Here is a 21,488-nt window from a genome sequence, read left to right on the forward strand (position 1 = left end):
AATTGGTGAGAAAAAAAAAAAAAAAAAAAAAGCAGTATTTGCAAAGTGCAATAAAACCAGGTATGTTTGTACAGCCATTTTAAAATAAAACTATTCTGAGTCTCTTAAATTTATCCACTGGACTCTAGAAATATAGCTGTTTGATATCCACCAGCTCCATTAAAAAAACACATTCCACTTCCCCATTTTTACATTTTTTATGCTTAAAAGTTCACATTACACTTCTCCAATTTTATATTTTTATGCTTAAAAGTTCACCTTGTTATATCTTTCTGCAATCAAAATATGCACATTGATTTGCATTAAGTTTTAAAATTTCCAGTAAACACAAGATTCTTAAAAATGTTTAAAATTTCTTTTGGCTTGGTTAATTACAATTAGTATTACTATACAATTGAGTATAACAAATATTTTTTGAAATGTTATTAAATATAATAGTAAGATTTTATAGAAATATGTCTCAATAAGATTGATACAAAAAAATCAGACCATGTGTCTGTGGAAGTACATATTTATTTGAGGGAAATTTGAAAACAAACAAATTTGAAAACAATTCTCTGAAAATTACTGACATCCATGAACTTAAAATTCATGGGAAGGCTTTGTGAACCAAGTGGTATGAACATCTGTTTGAAGGTGGTTTGAAGACTACTCTTAAAGTCCATGTACACATAGTGTTGAATCGACAGGTACTTGTATTAGGTGGTTTTAAATAATAGGAAAAAGAAACATTGAAATCGAATTTAGACATATAAGTAGAAAGAGAAATAAATTTTGTTTGAGGAAAATAAATGGAAATTCAAATCACTTTTAGGATTATCAAAAATTTTTTTCACTGAAGTCCTATCTTCATTTTACCTAAGTTGAGAATCAACCAGAATGACACGCCCAAGCCAAGATTAATCACAAACTCACACACACTATTGACCTTGAATCTCACTCGAAAGTTCCCAAACTCTGTATTCCAGCCAACCTCTTTCACACTGCTATACATCCTGTCAGAAGCTGCAAAGTTCACATTAAACTGAAAACTCCCAAATATATCACTACCCCTCTGAAAACCATATTAAAAATATAGTTTTACTCTAAAATAGAACGATACTTATCTCATTTGTTACAAAAATGGAACTCATAAAATTTATCTACAATGAATATAAATATAAATATGTGTAAATATAAATAGCAAGCAATGCTGTCATCCTCATGTTCAAAGCAAATTGAACCCAACTGTCTGAGGACACTGAAATCACTGACAAGAATTACGATTATGCATATGAAATAATTTTTTTTCATTACACTGTTCTATGCAGACTAACTCAGCACTTTCTGAATGTGTGATAAATATCATCCTCTGGATCTATATCTTGGATTATGTTTTAATCACCACTGGGTAAAGTCCAAGACAGGACCAAATTTTAATGAATTTCTCATTATACTATAGTACAGCATATTTAGCTGGTACACAAGACTGATTTCATTTGAGTCAACCTCAATTGCCTACAGGGCAGGAAGTAATCTAAATGTGGAAGTTGCTAGGTATGAGAAAATAGAGAAATGAAAAGCACAGTCTGTTCTAAAGGTACTCAATTATTTTTTAATACAAGCCAAAAAATATACATATACACACACACGTGTGTGTGTGTGTGTATATGGTTGAAATTTTGCAATTCTCATTGTGTCTTTCCCAACATATTCAACAGATTTGAAATCAAAATTTACCAAGTGCCCAACTAGAAAAAAGGTACATGTACTTAGAATGAGAAAATGTTCATTAAATTATTGACATGGTAAGTACGTGTGCATAAAGTTGTCTCATAGTTTACACAAGAATGCAGCAAAGTGATTAGAACTATACACAAATTACAGATCAAATTTACATTCCTGACTTAATTTATTACATAAAGAAAAACATACTTCAGGGGAAAAGAATATTTTACATCAGTACTTTAATACTGAAGTCAGCTATTAGACATATCCACCAAATCTTATATTTCATTTTTCATACCTCGGGAAATATTCTAAGTGAGATTAATTTGATGAAGCATGCATAATAAATCTAGAACACTCTGTACTTTATCTCCAAATTTAAGTTGGGTCCTTTAATAAGGTACTTCTTATTTGCTGTTTTGTAGTATTTATGAAATGCATTAGTGCAATACATTGCTGAGATATCATTTAAAAGGTAAATATACTACAGATGTGGATTTGTCATCCCAATTCCTTGGCACTCGATAATATATGTGTCTTTAGAGGCATCATCTTCATTTTCTACTTTCTTCACAGTAAATTGAGCCTGAAACCAGAAAAGTATTTAGTACATAAGTAATATGAAGAGGGTTGGAGGGAAAGGCCCATAACTCCAGCTTAAACGAGCAGGTAGTTAATATCAAACTTGTTTTACTAAAGATGTCAGAGACACAAAGATCAAGTCATGAGAATTTCAATAGCCTAGATATAAATATTTTGTTCCAGAACTATGATTCTTATTGGGAGGTATACACACCTGTGGAGTTTTGTCAGAATACACAGCCTGAACCCCACTCCACACACACTGAATCAGAACCCCGAGGAGTACAGTGTCGACAAACATCAACTTTAAAATCTCAATTGTTAATTATAATGTCTCTGCACTATATTTCCTAAAATATTTCTAAAACATAGCACTGACACATTTATACTTCTTTTACCTTGTCAGGTATTTAATTTAATTCCTTAAAAATACTATTCAGAAAGATCTAGTTCAGAGAAGGAAGGTGGGGGAGGTGATGACTAACACCCTCCTTCATCTTTATTGGGCTTGACAGTGTATTTTCCACCTGGTAACTAATTCAAGTTTGGCTTTCAAATATTTGATCTCCAACACTGTAGTCTGAAAACAGAATTTTTTGAAAAAAGCAAATGTGTTCATTCTAACAAACTGAAATAAAATTAAAACAACTACGTAGGATGACTGAATTTGTGGCAAAGGGATTTCAAGCGTTCCTAAAACCTTAGAATTCTTTTAATACAATTTGAAAACCATTATTCTGGGGCCCTGCTGAACAGTAATATTCACAAATTATTCCAGTTTCAGTATTTTGTGACAGTGTGCTGTCACATAGTGGCCACTGGAAATTATTGTTAAATGAATAAACACTGAATTGTAAGCTAGATAGCCAAATTATTATGTAGTTATAGACACATATTTTTTTCAAATTACAAGCAATATGTAAATAAGGACACAGGTAACAATTATGGAAATCATTTCTAACCTACTGAAAAATTATAAAACTTTGTAGTTGGAAGGAGCCTTTAAGGACTATATAGCCCCAGTCCCTGATTTTACAGATGAATTATCCGCACGAAGTCACTGGAAGACAAAGCAGCTTGCCCCAAGTCACTCACTTAAAACACAACAAACCTGAACAAGAAGCTAGAGCTATCAATTCCAGCTCACAGCACTTTCCACTACGTATTCACTTCAAACAACATGGGAGCTGTCTACTATGTGCGAAATACTGTGAAAAGTGAAGACTATAACGAACATAAGCTTAGTATAAGTATAAAAGTAAAAAATAGTTAAATATCTCTTGCCATGAAATATAATGTCTTCAATTCCTTTCAGTCATTTTCTACAATTTAACCAAAATCTACCTGTGCTTTCTAATAACAACAAAAAAAGAGTATATATTAAAAATCATACAAACTGTTAGGAGTAGGGCAACAGTGGCTTTGTGCTTAGTACAACCCTGCAATACTTCATTTTTTTAACTAGTGTGCATTACTTTAATAATTTTAAAAAATGCGTAAGGTCAGCCCCTTCCTTTATAAAATTTTGAGCTATAAATTTTATATTACTTTATGAAATTACATAATAAAGACTATAGCAAAATGGAAATATGCTACATTACTGAAAAAAGCAAGAAATGAAACTGTGTGCATTAGCTGAACAAAAAATGCAGAGAAATAATTTAAAAAGGAGAAAAATGCTTAAATGTCATCATTAGTTTTACTAGAAGGAGGGAATTATGAGCAGGTTTTTTCCTTTATTTTCCAAATTTTCTATAAAGAAATAATATTGATTATGGGTGAAATATACATGCTGATCACTTTTTTAAATTAAGAATTCTGTAGAAAAGGTATAAATAGGAGTTTATACAATGTTAAATCTTCTTTCACTAAAAATTGTAACTACTCTTCTAAAGAGGATTGGCAAATATGAGAATTTCAGCAAATATTCTATCAACAGAATTACAAAAAAATAAAATACTTAAAACTTTTATACAATACTTAAGTTTACAGCCGACTACAAATCCCTTGTGATTTGGTTTCACAATTCTCATCAGAACATTTTACTTACTCTGTAAGGCAGTACCACACATGGGTTTCAATATATGGTTTCCTGGGTTTGTGCAAAGTCCAGCTCTGCCACTGAGAAACCATGTGTTCTTGAGCAATCAATTTAATCCCTCTGCCTCACTTTACTCGTATGTATAAAGGAATAATAAATAGCCACCTAAAAATGGTCATGCAGAGAGTAAGATGATTCAGATAAACTGCTGAGTTAGCTCAGCGTCTGCCACAAAGGAAGTACTCAGGGAGTGATAGCAATTATGATTATGATTAAGTTTTCTGTTTATTAAAATCTGACCCCAAATTAGCTACAATAAAAATCAATTACTCTTTCTGATGGAATACTCACCTTTGCTAGTTGTTCAGCAAAATGTATAGCTGTTTGTGTATGGAGTGTAACTGGTCCTGTTTTTATTCTGGAAACTCCGTTGGCTAATGCCATGAAAATGATCAGCTATAGAAAAAAATAAAGAAAAAAAATATTTACTACTTTTTGGAGTTAAAAATTCTATTGCTTTCTATATAAGACTACTACTAGAAATCAAAATACCTAAAATAACTTCTATTTCTTTAGATTTCTGGAAGACTTAAGATAATGAAAACCTGTGTCACCAAAGTGTGGTATAGAAACAAAAGAAAAAATAAATAAATGGGACTACACCAAACAAAAGTTTTTGCACAGCAAAGAAACCCATCAATAAAATGAAAAGACAATTTACTGAATGAGAGAAGATATTTGTTTATGATTCATCTGATAAGGGGCTAATATTCAAAATTTATAAAGAACTCATTCAACTCAACAGCAAAAAAACAAACAATCCAATTAAAAAATGGGCAGAAGATCTAAATAGGTATTTCTCCAAAGAAGACATACAGATGGGCAATAAATATATGAAACGATGCTCAAGGTAACTAAATATAAGAGAAATGCAAGTTAAAACCACAATGAGATATCATTTCACACATGTCAAATTGGCTATCATCAATAAATTAAAAAACAACAAATGTTGGCAAAGATGTGGAGAAAAGGAAACCCCAGTATACTGTTGGTGGGATTGCAAATTGGTACAGCCACTATGGAAAACAGTTTGGAGGTTCCTCAAAAAATTAAAAATAGATTGACCTATTGACCCAGCAATTGCAATTCTGGGTATTTTTCCAAAGACAACCAAAACACTAATTCATAAAGATCTATGCACTCCTATGTTCATGGCAGTGCTATTCACAATAGCCAAGATATGGAAGTACTCCAAACAACAGATGATTGGATAAAGAAGTTTTGGTATAGATATGCAATGGAATATTACTCAGCCATAAAAAAATAAAATAAAATCTTGCCATTTGCAATGACATGGATGGACCTAGAGGGTATCATGCTGAGTTACATAAGTCAGAGAAATATAAATACCATATGATTCCACTTATATGAGGAATCTAAGGAACAAAAGAAACAAATTAAATGAAAATAGACTCATAGACACAGAGAACAAACTGGTGATTGCTAGAAGGGAGGGGAATTGGGGAGCTGAGTGAAAAAAAGAGAAATGCTTAGCAGCAGTCCTCAATATAGAATTTTTTAAATTAATGATTAAGAATAAAATACAGAGTTGAAAGTTAATATATTTAATCAGACCAAATATCTCTACAAGCTGGTATATATAATGACAAGCTTCTTCCGCTCTCTAAAATTACGACATTTTAACAGCAATACATCCAATACAGAATTACTGGGGGTGTAGAGTAGACATGGGCAAGAAGGAAGAGACTAGAAATAAGGGAAACTGTCTTAAGAAACTGGTTGAGAAACTTTGAAGAATACATTTCTAAACACAGACTGTTGATTCGAGATTAAGGAGAGAAAAGTGTGGTAGAAAGAAAAATCTATCAAGAGCAGACCTTAAAAAGACCTTTTTTGGAAATATTCACTAGTATTTCTCAATGTGAGTAGATGTGCTAAGTTTGAGAGGTCTGCAACACATCAAGTGGAGATGCTGACAGGCATAAGGGATATAATGAGTACGGAGTTAAAAGAAAAGTCTGGGCTAGTGATAGAAACTTGCAAGTTGTCAGCTTCCATACAGATAGTACTTAACCCAAGAGATGAGACAAAATAACTGAAGGAATGAATACAGAAAAGAAGCCTGAGCCTGAGCCTAGGAACTCTTCAAAATTTAGAAGCTGAGAAGATGAAAACAACAATAACAAACTAGCAAAGAAACTAGAATAGATGGCCAGTGAGACAGAATGGTAACAGTATTTCAGAAACCAAGTGAAGAAAGTATTTCAAGAAGGAAGGAGTTATTGGTTGTGCTAAATGCTGTAGTCAGGTCAAGTAAGATGAAGACTAAAATCTGAGGAATATAAATTCCAGAATAATACTTTAAAAACTAACTGAATTAGAAAATGCTAATCAGTGTCTGTGAGTGATTAAAATTCATATTCAATTAAATTATGAAATATTCAAATCTAATAGGCTCGAAGGTTTTTATCCTGCAAGTGTCATTACCTGGTCTTGCAGATACTCATCCACAGCACCGCCATGTCTAAGATTGGCTAATAGCATTTCAGCAGCTTCAATTCCAACCTTGTCTGCATTTACACCTATGACAGGCACAATGTAGAAAAACTAAATTAATTACTAAAATGTGAAATGTTTACTATATCCCTGTTAGCACTGGTATAACATTCTTTAGGCCTCTGAAATCACCAATGGGACTTTTAGGATAAGATTTCATGTATATTTAATCTTCTGAGAGCTTAGCATCTGCAAATATTTATATCTAATCATGAGACAATCAGACAAACCCAAACTGTGGGAAATCTTATGAGAAAATGGCCTGGACTTTTCAAAATGTCAATATCATGAAAGGAAAAAAGAAGAGGTGAAGAGACTATTCTGTAGTTAAAAAAAAAAAAAAAAAAAAAAAGACTAAACAGATAAGATAACCAAATGCTGTAAGTACTCAAAAAATATATATATTTTTGAGGGAAGTGATTACGTCTGAATATAATAGATAAATTCTTTGGATGTAAAAATGGCATTGTGATTTTACAGGCATTGTCCTTTGGATATACATGCTACAGTATTCGGTATCCCTGCAACTTATATTGAAATTGTTCATAAACACACAAGACTTGTAGCTAAATGTTCACTACTAGTGAATCTGGGAGGACAGTGTATGGATAGTCACTAGTCATTCAACTTTTCTATAAGTTTGAAATTTTCAAAATATAAAGTTGTGAAAAAAACTAAAAATTTAATTGACTCTGAAAGAGAATCAGTTAACTGTATCCTTTTAAACTTGTCATCCATCATTCTATAACATTCTCATCCCAACATGATTAAAGAATGTTACACTAGCATTGGGACTTGTACACCCCCTTCATTTATCTATACCTCGTTTACCAAGTGATGATCCAGCCAACAAACAGCCAGTGGATGTCTCAGCAATAATGCTATATAGGAAAAAAAAGTATTACTACCTATGCTATCAATATTCTAAAATTACATGCAAATACAGTATCAGAGAATAGTGACTGTTAAACATGAAAAACTAGATCTGGCTAGTACTTTGCAAAAGTGAAATTCTTTGTACAGAGAGGGGACATGATTAGCATTCTCCATCTCTATCTTTCAGTACTTCAGACAAGTCACTCGCAGGTAAGGAATGGCCCTCCCAGAAGTTACGTTGTCAGCACTAAGATACCACTTCACTGGCATACTGTACTATAAATATCTTACGATTATCTTAATGAAAAAGCCTTCCTACAGAGATGTTTGGGTTTTAAACAACATTATGTAGACTGTGCATTTACTTTAAACCCTTTAAGAAACACTGAAAAAGACTTTAAAATTTAAATATTCACTTTAAACAATCAAGACATTTTTAAAACACTTAAATCAATAACTTCTAACTGGATTAATATAATAGCTATATTTCTTTTCTAAAAAGATCTTTGCCATTTCTAAGACATCTACTTGTAAACTGATTTCACATTTGGGGTAGGAAAAGCAAGTCCAATATTTCTCTTAGGCTCATCTTCAAAGGCTACCTTCTGATTAGCTTCAACATCTAAGTTCACTGTATAAAGAAAAGAGCTCTTGTAATGAAGGCAAATCATCCTCAGAATAAAATTTGGAATAAAATAATTACCTTAATTCGTCATGCTGCTGTTTTGGGTATAAATGCCCTTTAAAATTTACCTTCTTAAAATTATAAATTTAAACTAAAAAAATACAAATCTTTCATTTAAATAAGATAATTATTTGGGGGCTCTCAACCAATGTCTAGGAAAAAGTATATTGTCTCACATTATTCCACTTCCATTGCCAAAAGCTTGGTCTTTAGGTTCCTGGACAGGCTGGATGTTAACATATAGATCTCTAATCTCCTTTCTGATGCACCTGACAGCTGCCGACGCCATTTCTTTTGCTGCCTATGTGGCCAAACAGTAGAAGAGAATAAAATAAATTATTATTTTTACAATTGTTTTCAAGCCCTCAAAGACAAATAAAATAATAACTTTTACATGCATTATATAAACATTTGATTTTTAAGAGTAGGGAATACAGAATTTTAAGAAAAAACTTTAACAAAAGGATTTATTTAAAAATTAAGATCTTTCAATAACTTCAAAATTTAAATGATACAATACTTAACAAGACATACACACACTTCTAAGACCATCTAAACAACTTACTTTAAACGGCAAAACACCAGCAACAAAAGCTCTTCCATATATCTTAGTCACAGAGCCACGGTCAGTTATATTTATTGGGTTCAATTGTTTAATTGGTGACATTCGGACGATCACTTCACCACCCCCTTTTGGGTAGTAGCCCCTATAAAAAGTACAACAAACACAAACTGATTCACAACAAATGTAAAGCTCAGTATTTACCGTAAGATAACATGAATGACATCCAACCATATAATTGTTTGAAATTTCCAAATAATGTTATAGACCTGTGCTGTCCAATGCGGTAGTCACAATCTGCATGTCACCATTTAAATTTAAATAAAATAAAATAAAATTCAAAACTCAGCTCCCCAGTCGCAGTGGCCACATTTCAGGTGCTCAACAGTCGTGTGTGGCCTGTGAATACCACGTCAGACAGACAGGGAACATTTCCCTCAGTGCAGGAAGTTCGGTCTGACAGGGGTGTTTTAGAATATCAGCTGCTTGCTGGCAGGGCCTTTGTCTACTTTGTCCCTGCTATATACCAGGGACTAAAACAATGACTGGTACATACTAGGTGCTCCATAAATAATATGAATACTTAAGTAGCTGAACACTAATAAAATTTTAATAATATTCAGTGTCGGTCAACCTACAGAGGATGCTGAGAACACAAAGATGAGAATGACAGTGTGCCTATCCATCTAGTGGGGAGATGGCTCCACATACAACCTACCAGAACACAACTCAGCTGTTAGGACTATGACAGAAGTACAAATATGAATTCTAACTGAGGCACACTCATGGAAATTCACACAAGTAATTACAAGTTTCATTTTGAAAAACTGAGGGTTTTCAATTTGTAGGAGAGCAGGGGTGGAATAACATGAACGAAGACATGGAAGTCTGAAGGCACAAAGTACGTTGATGGACTAGCAGGTAATCACGTAGCCAGAATATGTGGTATGTTGAGAGGAGAGGAGAGCATCGGAAGCTAGAAAAGCAGATTGGAACAAGATGTTAAAGCGCTTAAATGTCACATCAAGAACTCTGGTCTTGTTATTAAGGGACAGAAGGGAAGCCTTAAAGAGAAATAAGCCGAATGCCTAATGCCTAATTATTTCTTAGGAAAATAATTCTGACTGCATTGTAGGAGAGTACCCCTTTAATGATCCTGTAGTGCCTACTCCAGTTGTCTACTCTGTGAGCATTCAATCCGTGCTGAGCATAGATAATAAAAGATATGAAGATGTCTCAATGTAGACTTTCCTTGAAAATATTTCTCCCCCAAAACAAGCGATATCACAAGTAGCTGCTTTCAAGTCCCCACGTCTCTACTGCTTATTGTTTTTAAGCCACAAAGCACATGTAAGGTAATGTGTGGGCTCCAGAATGATAGTTCACTAAGGGCTACTTTTTCTATTTTTACCACAAGTAGTGGGCCTAAAGGCTAAGAAATAAGTAACTTACCTCATTTTAATGTCACAATTAAATCTGAAACCAAATTTTTCAACAACTGGCTTGAAAACCTGCAAAATCAGTTTATTGTTACTTTAACCACCAATATTTAGTGATTCAACAAGTATATTTATTACACAAAAGTGCTCTGCTTGGACCTAGTAATGAGGCACCATAAACAGTAATATAAAAATGTGTAGGCTAGTTCTACGTTTCAAATAAAATAACTGACTTATAGCTAAAATAAAAATGTTCACATTTAATTAATCAGGGCCGAGCAAGTCTACCTAATAAAAAAGAAGGTGCGACTCAGGATACGTGACCCCAGTGGTTACATTAGCCCAGAGGACAGCATTTCCTGACCCTTCTCTATATAACCCACTATAAGAAATTAGGGGTACTGGTAAACAATGCTCCATTCTGCTATCTCAATTTTTTTATTCAGTTGACATCTTGCTACATGTACAATGTTTTCTCCTTATTTTTTCTATTTAACATTATAAACAAAAGCATTTTCCCGACATCATAAAATTCTTCCTAAATAATATCTGGATGACTGCATAATTTATTTAATCATTCTCCAAATTTTCAGTATTACATATTTTATGTATATAATAATTATCGTATTAATGCTCTATTAAAATAAATGTTAACATTTATCCTTTGCTGCATTTCGTAATATTAAATTAGGGCCATTTCCTTACATGAGATTACGTAAAGAGCAGTAAGTTTAATTTTCTTTATGGATCCTATAAAAACTGAATTTAAGAAGATTATACCATCTATTAAAATGGCAAAAAAAATTTTTTTCATTAAACCCTGAGAATATTAAGTGCTAGGGAGAATGTAGAAATTCTCGGATAGTGCTGGTGAAAATGCAAAACAATGCAGACATTTGAGTGCCAAAACTATCTGGCAGTGTCTTATAAAGTTAGACATATACTTACTATTAGATCCCAGTAATCCCTCTCCTAGGTACTTACTCAAGAGATATGAAAACTTACATTCACTCAAAAACCTGCACATAAGTGTTTAGAGTGACTTTATTCATAATCATCAAAAACTGGAAACATCCCAAATGTCCTTTAACAGATAAACAGATTAAAAAATTGGTACTTCCGTATATCAGAACACTACTTAGCTTTCATTGCTGATACAAGCAGTGTGGATGAATTCAAATGTATTGAGCTTTATCATTTTAAAATTTTATAGTCAAAATATGGTATTTTTTTTCAAAATTTTATTTTATTATGGGAAGAACATATTACACGAAATCTACTCTCAACAAATTTTTAAGTATACATTACTGTTGACTATAAGTACAATGTTGCACAGAAGATCTATAGAGCTTTTTCATCTTGCTTAACTGAAACTTTATGCACCTTGCTCAGAAACTCCCCATTTCTCCCCTCCCCCAACCCCATGCCACTCTTTTTGACTCTATGAATTTGACTACTCTAGATATCTCACGTAAGTGGAACCATGCCACTATTTGTGTTTATGTGACTGGCTTATTTCACTTAGCATAAATGTCCTGAATTTCTTTCTTTTTAAGGCTGAATAATATTTCATTGTATGTATATACCACATGTTCTTTATCTATTCATTCATCAGTAGACATTTAGGTTGTTCCCATACGTTTGCTACTATGACTAGTACTATGATGAACACGGGAATACTAATATCTCTTTCAGATCCTGATTTCAACTCTCTTGGATAAATACCCAGAAGTGGGATTGCTGCATTACATGGCAGTTTTATTTTTAATTTCCTGAGGAACCTTCATACTGGTTTTCAAAATGGTGCAGCCACCATTTTGGATTCCCACCAACAATGTGCAAGTGTTCCAATTTCTCCACATCCTCACCAACTCTAGTCAAACACAGTATTTAATTCCTGTCTTGAGTTTTTTCTTCCAAACCATGCTTCCTGTAAATATAAAATATCTAATTTATATAATAAATAATTTATATAATAATTACACTTGAGGTTTTCGAAGAATTCACTAGGAACACTGTTCTAAGATACAACTCTCAGTCTTAAGTAAACATAATCTCTTACCCTCTTCCTCAGCAGAACTAGACACCATGAAGAAATAAACAGGTATGTACACGAAAACACTCGAGTTATACTTAGTAGAGAATGGAGATTTGGAATTTATGAGATCATCATCTTAGCTTGTCAACAACGAAAGCCCTTACCATTTCTGTGTAATCAATCTGTGGTGCCATTTCAGCATTAGTTCCACCTCTTAAACGAAGCTCTGATGGAGAAGCAGCAAAGAGAACACAGGGCATCGAGACCTGCATCAGGAGGCACACGCTCCTAAGAAGGCAGAACAAGCTTAGCTGTATTTTCTTTTAAAAGTCTCAAGAAAGTGATACTACTACACATCACCATAGCTGAAGCATAGATAGCTGGGGAGGCAGGTACATGCCCTCAAGTTTAAAAAACACTTCAAAGTTAAAAAAAAAAAACTTTAGTAACTAAATCATAAAATCTTGAATCTTAAAGAAAGACAGTATTTCACAGTGGAAGGAACCGGCTTTGATATGCAAATCTGGGTTTGAATCAATATTAAACAATAGCTCTGTGACCTTAGCTAAGTTCTGACACTTTTTCGCCTGGATATTACAAAGAAGTAAAAACAAATTAAAAATAAAACCATCTTTGCAACATTTTTATAAAAAGGATTCTTGAAAGCAGTTTATAAACATAATTCAAAACAGTTAAGCTCTAGAAATATTCAAATGATTGTATCAGAATGTCTACCATGCACTAAACTCTGTTTCAGATATCAAGCTGACATACAGTTCCTACCACTGTGGAGTTCATGATATATTAGAATATTTTACATATACCGATAGCTAAATATTTTACACAGAAAAAGTTTTAAGGAAATAATCCTTGCTTTAACTCACCTGTTTGGTCCTTACAATCAAATAATGTGAGAAAACATGAGAAATAACTACAGAATATGAAGTTTTTAATAAAAGAAAACATTTGGTCAGATTTTCTAATTGAGTTCTTATTTTCCTTCCCTTCTTTTCTAAAGTCAAGGGAAAGCAATCATATTCACATGTGGATTGTAGGGTTTTTTTGTTTTTGTTTTTGTTTTTTTTTTGGCCTACAGCACCTGGTCTTCCTAGGTGGTCTCCCATCCAAGTACTAACAAGCCCCACCCTGCTTAGCTTCTGAGATCAGACATCAGGCTTGTTCAGGGTGGCATGGCTGTAGACCATGGACCATGCCTCCACTAGGGTATGAACCCAGGACTTTCTGCGTGCAAAGCAGACATTCCAACCGCTACACTATGGAACTACATCCTTAGATTGTAGTTTGAAAGGGAGTTCAACAGAGCCTCCACATACCAAAAGATAGACCTTTATTTAACTTTCTTATGGCAGCGATGCATACGTACTGACTGAACTAGAGTCTATTATCACTGATCATGCATTTCATTAATTTAGTGAATGTTTATTGACTGTGTAATGTGTTAGACATAAGAAAATATGTACAATATAATTCCCCTTCTCAAGTAGAGCCTAGGAGCAAGTAAAAAAAGGCTTGGAAATGTTTTGTTTACTCAAACCATATTTTTATAACTACTGAACTTCTGTTCATTCCCTCTTAAGAACCCAACATATAAAGCGGTTCTTTCCTCCTCACCCCAATAAAAGCAGATTCTAAGACTAGAAAGAAAACCTAAATTTTAGTAGCATAAGGAATTACAGAAACAAAAATACACTTGAGAAAACACATGGTCCTGTAATCACAATTAGGGATAAAAATGTTAGGATGTGCATAAGATGTGTTTTCTTTCTAGGAACACATTTATTTTAGTCATCTGAATGGACCTGGATTATCAACTTTAAACTCATTTCCCACACATTCTAGTGAATTAGAAGCCAGAAGGCCTAGATTCTAATTCTAATTCTAGTTCTGACCTTAACACCAGAAGGCGTTCAGTCTCTAATTCACAAAGTGGAGGAAGGGTTGAAAATATGGTTTCTATTTTCTCTCTACAGCTTCAAAATTCTATGATTCTATTTCAGTTAATTTTTAGAGAGTTGGTTAACTATTACTTTTTTCAACTTTTTATCCAGGATAATGCCTGAAATAATATGCTGACTATAAAGATACCTCAAATTCTTTAATCTCCTTAGGAAAGTTCTCACTTGGCAAAACTCACCTGAGGCCTACCAGCAGGTCCCTTTTCATAGACGTCTATTCACATCGTTACTCAAATCTCACTACACATTTTCTCAAACTGAAAATCACAATCTATTAAAATAGTCATTTCTGAAACAACCTGGCATCAGGTTTACAGCATAATATCTTATTTTATCAAGCTTCCTAGAAAATGGGTAGGATTTTGGTAAAGGATGCTCCTTACAATGGCAATCAGCCAAATAACACAGAAAACACAAAAAATTGCTCTCCAGAAAACAGTATAGAGGTTCCTCAAAAAACTGAGAATTGATCTACCATATGATTCAGCAATTCCTCTATTGGCTATTTACCCCAAAGACTTGAAAACTCATATCTGAAAAAATATTTCACACTGATGTTCATAGCAGCATTATTCGCAGTGGCCAGGACATGGAAGCAACTGCAGTGTCCTATGATAGATGATTGGCTAAAAAAGCTGTGGTACATATATACAATGAAATATTATTCAGCCATAAGAGATGAAATACTGCCATTTGTGACAACATGGATGGATCTTGAAATAATCATACTAAGCGAAATAAGCCAGACAGAAAAAGTAGAAAATCACATGATATCACTTATATGTGGGATATAAACCTAAAAGCAACAAATGAACAGAGACTTATGGACATGGACAACAGACTAGTGGTTACCAGAGGGGAGGAGGAAGGCAGGAGGAAGAAGGTAGAAGGGGGAAATTTTTAAAAATCATTTCTTCAATTAAAAAAAAATAAAAATATTCTCTGTAAAAAAAAAAAAACTGCTCTCTGTGTTTTGTCAACAAAAGGAAGGATTCTTGGAAAACATTAAAGGCTCAATTTAATTGTTAAATACCCATTTTCCAATGGAAAAAAAACGACTACCACATCTAAAAATTTCTAAACAGAATTGCATAAGTATCTACTAAAAACCAACAAAAATACCTAGACTAAAATTAGACTATAGTTCATAATTAGCTGCAAGCCAAGAACTAAATATGCTACAAAGACTACTATGACTACAGAGCATGAAAACTTGGTAGTTTTCAGATATTCAATTTCTAATAAAAAGTAAAAAACAAATACATTATACTATATACACGAGAAAATTCTAGATATAATAATAACTACACAGTAAACAATTAGTAACTTTACATACAAACTAATCCTAAATGGTGTTTTATTGCCATTTTAAAAGAGAGGAAACTAGAGCTCGAAGACATTAAACCACCTGCCCAGTTAGTGCTAGTACCTGCATCTGAATCCAGGTCTAACCCCTCAGCCTGTAAATAAATGGAAAGTAAATGACACATACCCTGCAGTCTTGGTATCTGCTGTGTGGATTCCACCTTTGATCTTCTCTGGTGTAAATCTGATTTCTGTTGAGCCGATTTCTGCCCCCTCCAGTTGCCCATCACATAAATCTCGAATCATTTCCAGTCCAGATAAGTGTTGAGGCCTTCAGGTCATAATACTGCATCAAAACGTGTGCATTCAGACTGCCTATATCCCCACACTTTATGACATTTATAAAACTGCAATGGCAAGAAAACAGCAAGGTCTAACCACAGTAAGTGCCACTCTTCCGTGTTAGACCTTCCTTTTGGGTTTTCATGTACCTAGACAACCTGCTAGTAGGCATCATTTTAAAGGTTCCTTCCACACCAGTTAATTTAGCTGTAAACATATACACTGATATATTGTTGTAAATTATAAGTATGCAAAAGAGGAAAACTAATCAGGCTACCTAAGTGCCACTGGTCTCACTTGCACTTTACTAAATAATCTATGGTACCTGTCAAGGTTGAACTGTGTTCCCCCAAAATTCATATGCTTAAGCCTTAAACCCCAGTATCTCAGAATGTAATTACTTGGAGGTAGGGCCTTAAAAGAGGTGATTAAGTTAAAAGAGTGGGTTAGGGTTAGCCCTAATCCATTCTCACTGGTGTCCCAATAAAAAGAGATTAGGACATACAGAGAGTTGGGGGATATGCATGCACAGAGCAATGCCATGTGAAGAGGCAGCAAAAGGGTGGCCACCAGCAGGGGGGAGAGGGGGGGGAGGGAGAAAGGGAGGGAGGGAGACTGAGGGAGTGGCAGAGATGGAGAAGGAGAGGAGAGAAGGAGAGAGGGAAAGGGGGAGAGGGAGAGAGGGAGAGCGAGGGAGCGAGGGAGAGAGGGAGAGAGGGAGAGAGGGAGAGAGGGAGAGAGGGAGAGAGGGAGAGAGGGAGAGCGAGGGAGAGAGGGAGGAGGGGAGAGGGGAAGAGGGGGAGAGGGGGAGAGGCCTGGAACAGAATCTTTTCTTATGGCCCTCAGAAGAAACCAACCCCGCCAGCATCTTGATCTTGGACTTCTAGCCTTCAGAACTGTAAGAAAATAACTTCTCTTGTTTAGGCCACCCAACCTGGTATTTTGTTATGACAGCTCTAGCAAACTAATAAAGTATCAACACAGCCTTAATGAATCGGATTTCACTACTGGTGAAATGGATTACTGTAGACGACTGTGGCAAAGGGAATTAATGTTCACACATATCACTAATTACCTTTTAATCATTTCAAAATGGATTGTGGATAAAAGGCTAAGAGATGGCTGACCTATTACAATGGAATAATACAAAGGGATCAGTTTGGCTTCAAAGTGGGTCTTCTTTTAAGAGGCGCATATACGTGAAACTTACCTAGTGGCATGCCTAGCTTGCCAGAAAGAAACATGAAAAATCAAGTGTTGATCAACGTTTTTCCCTCTCTACAACCGATAATTCTGGTCATATGCACAGCTTCCCAGAGATATGAATGAAAGCTGGATTAACACATCTTAGTGTCCTTTCCTGTTCTATCTAAAATGTGCGGCAGCAGAGAACGCACTGGTTAAAAAGTTGGGTTTTCTCTGGCTGTAGAGGCTGATCTGCCCTGATCTATCTTGCCCGCTGCTACGAGCTCTCTAGGTACTTGGAATGCCCGATGAAGTGAGGGCGCGTTTTAAAAAGATAAATCTTTAAGAAATGAGACAATTGTAGCCAGAGAAAATCTGGGCCTATTTTCTAACATGCCCCTGGAGGATTTCAAGACCGCACAACTGAGGCTTCGGCGGACAGCCCAGGCTGGAGTACTGCACCCCAGGACCTGCGCCCGGGTTCATATTCCTCCACTTTAAGGCCGGGATCTTGTCAGCATCACTGCCCGGGTTCCTGAGTCCCCCAGTCCTACGCCGCCGCCACCGCGAGCCCCCAAGCCCCGCCCCCACGGGCTGCCCCCTGGCCTCCCACCCCTCCAGCCCCACGCAGCGTACCCCCACCCTTTTCCCCAGCGCCCCGATTTACCTCAGGCCAGGCGTGCTGCGGCCGGCTCGGATCTTCTGCACGCGCAAGGGGAGGCCCAAGAGACAGCTCAGGGCTGTGGAGACCCTCAGGATCTGGCCGCCCTGGGCAGCCACAGTGCGGGTGCGGAGACAAGAGAGACGACGTCAGACGGGGAGGCTCCGCTCGCTCCAGCCCCCGCCGCTGTCGCCACCCCTCGGCCTCCGGCCCCGCACTCACCCCTTCCATGATCCCGCCGTCCACCTCCACCCGCTGCCCGGCCATGGCGGGCGCCCTGGGGCCCGGCCCGCAGCCGCACAGCCTCCGCGCGAGCGCGGGGAAGAGGAGACGCTGGCTCCCGCCTCGCAGCTCCGAAACCTAGTCCTCGCGCGGGGCTGCGGGGATCTGGCGGAAAAAGGAAGCAGCGGCCGCTCGGGAAAACAGGATTTCGCAGGAGCCAACAGCACCGCCCCACGCTGCGAGACCGGGTTCGCACGAACCGGCAGCCAGTGCGCATGCGCATCACGCGGTGCTAGTAGAGGCGGTGCGGACAGAATCCCAGCAAATCTGGAGCTGTCCGGGGAGATGCGGTGGCGGTAGGAGAGGTGTCTTGGAGCGCGGTAGGAAACGTGTGTGCACTGAACACAGCAAAAACCGCAGATTGCAGAAAGCCTATGTTTCAGCTCTAACCAGATTCTTCAGTTCTCTCGCCGGCTTGCATAAACATCTGTGTTTATCTCTGGTTTTTCGAGGATCCCGCGGTACCCATAGCTGGAGACTCTTAGAGCTGAAGATGTAAAAGACGTCCGGACATTGCAGTGCACTGACCTCCTTCTACAGGTCGGGTTTGCCTTCTCTGCAGCCTGCCCTTTGAAATGTGCGTGCCTTGGGTGCATTGATACTCTGCGCGTGCGTGCGTGTAGTGTCATCTTGTCACCTTTTTATCTTGAGAGACACATAAAAAATGGTGTAGGTACTTTTGTAAATAGTCTGGCAGTTCTTCATTATCTTGGTTACAAATAAATATACTCATGTCTCAACAATTCTATTTTTAGGTATATGTTCTTACCTTACTAAACAAAGTGCGATCCGGCTAAATCGTAACATCTGTATCACCTAGAACTTGGTAGAAATGAAGACTCTCAGGCCCCACCCTGATCGACTGAATTAGAAACTGCATTTAAAAAAGATCCCCAGCTGATATGAATGCTCATGACAGTCCGAAAAGTACTACCCTAAAGAAACTTGCACAGGCACCAAGATAATTCACAGCAGCACTGACGGTAATATCAAAGAGCTGGAAACAACACAAATGTTCACTGAGTAGACAATGGATAAATAAATGGTAGTATTGTCACAAAAGCTAGTTGTTGAAAGATATCTACAATTTGATACCATTTTTATGTGGTAAAAGACATTTTTATAAGACTCAAAAATGAGCAAAAGTAAGCAATGTATTGTTAGCGATCCATGTATATCGTAAATTCTAAGGGAAACAAAGGAATGATAAATACACTCTTTAGGATAATGGTGATCTCAGAGGAAGAGGGAAGGTTAAGAGGAGCAGAGAGTGATCTGCACCAGCATAGGAAAGGTTCTGTTTCTTAAATTGGGTGGTAAGTCTAGGTTTTTGTTATTAACGTGACTTATCTATGTCACATTATTCTATTGTATGTATACAATATAACACAATTTTAACAGCTTTATTGAAGTTTACATACCATAAAGTTCGCCTGTTTCAAGTGTACAATTCAATGATTTTTAGTAAATTCAGTTATGCAATCATCACCACAATCTGGTTATAGGAAGTTTCCATCACCACAAAAAGCTCTCCTTTGTGCCTTTGCTGTCACTCCTCATTCCCATTCCAGCTCCAGATAAACACTAATTTGCTTTCTTGTCTTGGTAGATTTGTCTTCTCTGGACATTTCATATAAATGGAATCGTGCAATATGTGACCTTTCAGATCTGGATTCTTAGTATAAAAATTTGAAGTTCATCCATATTAAAGCATGCATCAGTACTTCAGTCATTGTTAAGAATGAATAAAAGCCCGTTACATGGATGTACATTTTGTTTATCCATTCACTTATTGAAGGACATTTGGGCTATTATGAACAATGCTGTTACAATCATTCTTGTACTAACTAGTCTTAGTGTGGACGTATGTTTTCATTTCTTTTGAGTAGACGGCTAGGAGTGGAATCCCTGGGTTGTAATCAGTCATTTTTATTAATTTGAGAAAGAGAAGAAATGAGTTCTTGTTTCTTTTGAGTGAAAGGATTAATTAGTAAATACTGGCTTATCTCTTGATTTGGGAAGGAAAGATAAACGTATAGTACTAACTCTGGAAGCAGTAATCCATTGAGAATAAAAGAGGGTAAAAGAAAAAATATTTTCTCAGGAGAAGGTAGAATTAAAGGAAAGTTAAGAGGAAGAAGGTGGTATAGGGACCTTGGAAAGAAAAATAATTCACTTCAAAGGCACAACTACTTCATCTTTTTATGCAAACACATGCATGGAGTATTATCAACTATATTAATAGTGCCTATAAAATGTTTTGTTAGTGGGAAAGTTAAAAAATTGACTATCAGATTTTCTTGTAAAGGCAACTTAGATTCATTGCTTACAGTAATGTGTATGAAATACACTGAAAGGCAAATAAGGCAAAAAAGAATGGTTTTGCATAATATTAGTGAATTTGTGAAATACCTGAGATTTAATTTCACAGCTACTAAGATTCAGTGTTCAGGATTTATTTGTCATTGTTTCAGTATTTTTTTTCCTCTAATTCTTTAGACATTCCCATGTAAGCTTTTCATTTCCACGCAAGAGGCAAGAACAGACAAACGTCATCCAGAACATTTATAGAAATTGGTTTCCTAATTATTTCAAGAAGATTGGCTATGAAAGCTCTAATCTTTATTAGCTCTAAATTTGACATTTCTCCAAGAGGCAAATAAATCAATTTATATCTGACATATATTGCATATATTGGGCAGCTGCATCTGACAATATTCTCTAAGGATATTGTTGATAACATTTATTTTACACATAAAGGAAACCTTGTTCATCTATCAAAAAAAAAAAAAATAGAAAAGACAATTCCAGTAGTCAAGAGCACTTGATGGGAATAAGAAATGCCAGTCATAGGGAAATATTTCAGCATATACTTATGACTCGCCTAGTGGGAAAGAGCCTTGCTACAAAGTATAGAAACGTTCTGTTTTCTGTAATCAAGGAGCTTATAATACAAGCCGAAGAAGGGATGTTTCCCTACACATTCCTCAGGTCTTACTTCACATAACTTTCTCCAGTAAGTGCCCATCCTTTGCGTTCCCTTAACATTCTGTTTCTCCCTATTACATGGACAACAAAGATGACCGTTGGTGCTCATGTACTTACACAGCAGTGCCTTGTCCAACACAGTCTCTGCAACTAAGTTTTGGCTGCTATCTTCGCCTCCGGTGTTCCCTCCTGACGCTCTTTTTATCTCGCGTGAGCTCTCCGCATCCCTTAGTGTCGCTCCC

At 36.1% G+C, this 21,488-nt stretch overlaps 1 protein-coding gene and 1 pseudogene across 3 annotated transcripts; both read right to left on the minus strand.

Annotated features, from left to right (window-relative positions):
- RTCA (RNA 3'-terminal phosphate cyclase) lies at positions 1 to 21,467 on the minus strand. 3 transcript variants are annotated; one of them, XM_036235147.1, is made up of 12 exons: positions 21,364 to 21,467; positions 18,199 to 18,903; positions 17,983 to 18,083; positions 15,976 to 16,119; positions 12,672 to 12,795; positions 10,483 to 10,541; positions 9,034 to 9,175; positions 8,645 to 8,769; positions 7,730 to 7,788; positions 6,839 to 6,933; positions 4,682 to 4,786; positions 1 to 2,293 (listed from the first exon to the last, which is right to left on the minus strand). In XM_036235147.1, the coding sequence occupies exons 2-12, from the start codon at positions 18,241 to 18,243 to the stop codon at positions 2,192 to 2,194; spliced, it is 1,101 nt and encodes a 366-aa protein (XP_036091040.1). In that variant the 5' UTR covers positions 18,244 to 18,903; positions 21,364 to 21,467; the 3' UTR covers positions 1 to 2,191. The 3 variants fall into 3 exon arrangements, with proteins under 3 accessions (XP_036091040.1, XP_015989021.1, XP_015989019.1); XM_016133535.2 differs by lacking the exons at positions 18,199 to 18,903; positions 21,364 to 21,467 and having other exon boundaries at positions 15,976 to 16,134; XM_016133533.2 differs by lacking the exons at positions 18,199 to 18,903; positions 21,364 to 21,467 and having other exon boundaries at positions 15,976 to 16,195.
- LOC118613076 lies at positions 13,595 to 13,709 on the minus strand (annotated as a pseudogene).
- Positions 21,468 to 21,488: the final 21 nt, after the last annotated feature.

This window comes from Rousettus aegyptiacus, unplaced genomic scaffold (assembly GCF_014176215.1).
Source record: "Rousettus aegyptiacus isolate mRouAeg1 unplaced genomic scaffold, mRouAeg1.p scaffold_m13_p_17, whole genome shotgun sequence".
Lineage (NCBI taxonomy): Eukaryota > Metazoa > Chordata > Mammalia > Chiroptera > Pteropodidae > Rousettus > Rousettus aegyptiacus.

What these genes read in the sequence shown, in the direction of transcription:
- RTCA (XM_036235147.1), bottom strand. Translation starts at nt 18,243, where the DNA reads ATGGCCGGGCAGCGGGTGGAGGTGGACGGCGGGATCATGGAAGGG. An exon ending in GCAGATACCAAGACTGCAGG is followed by an intron (nt 12,796 to 15,975) that starts GTATGTGTCATT and finishes CTGCCTTCTTAG; the next exon opens with GAGCGTGTGCCTCCTGATGC. An exon ending in AGATTGATTACACAGAAATG is followed by an intron (nt 10,542 to 12,671) that starts GTAAGGGCTTTC and finishes CTGATTTTGCAG; the next exon opens with GTTTTCAAGCCAGTTGTTGA.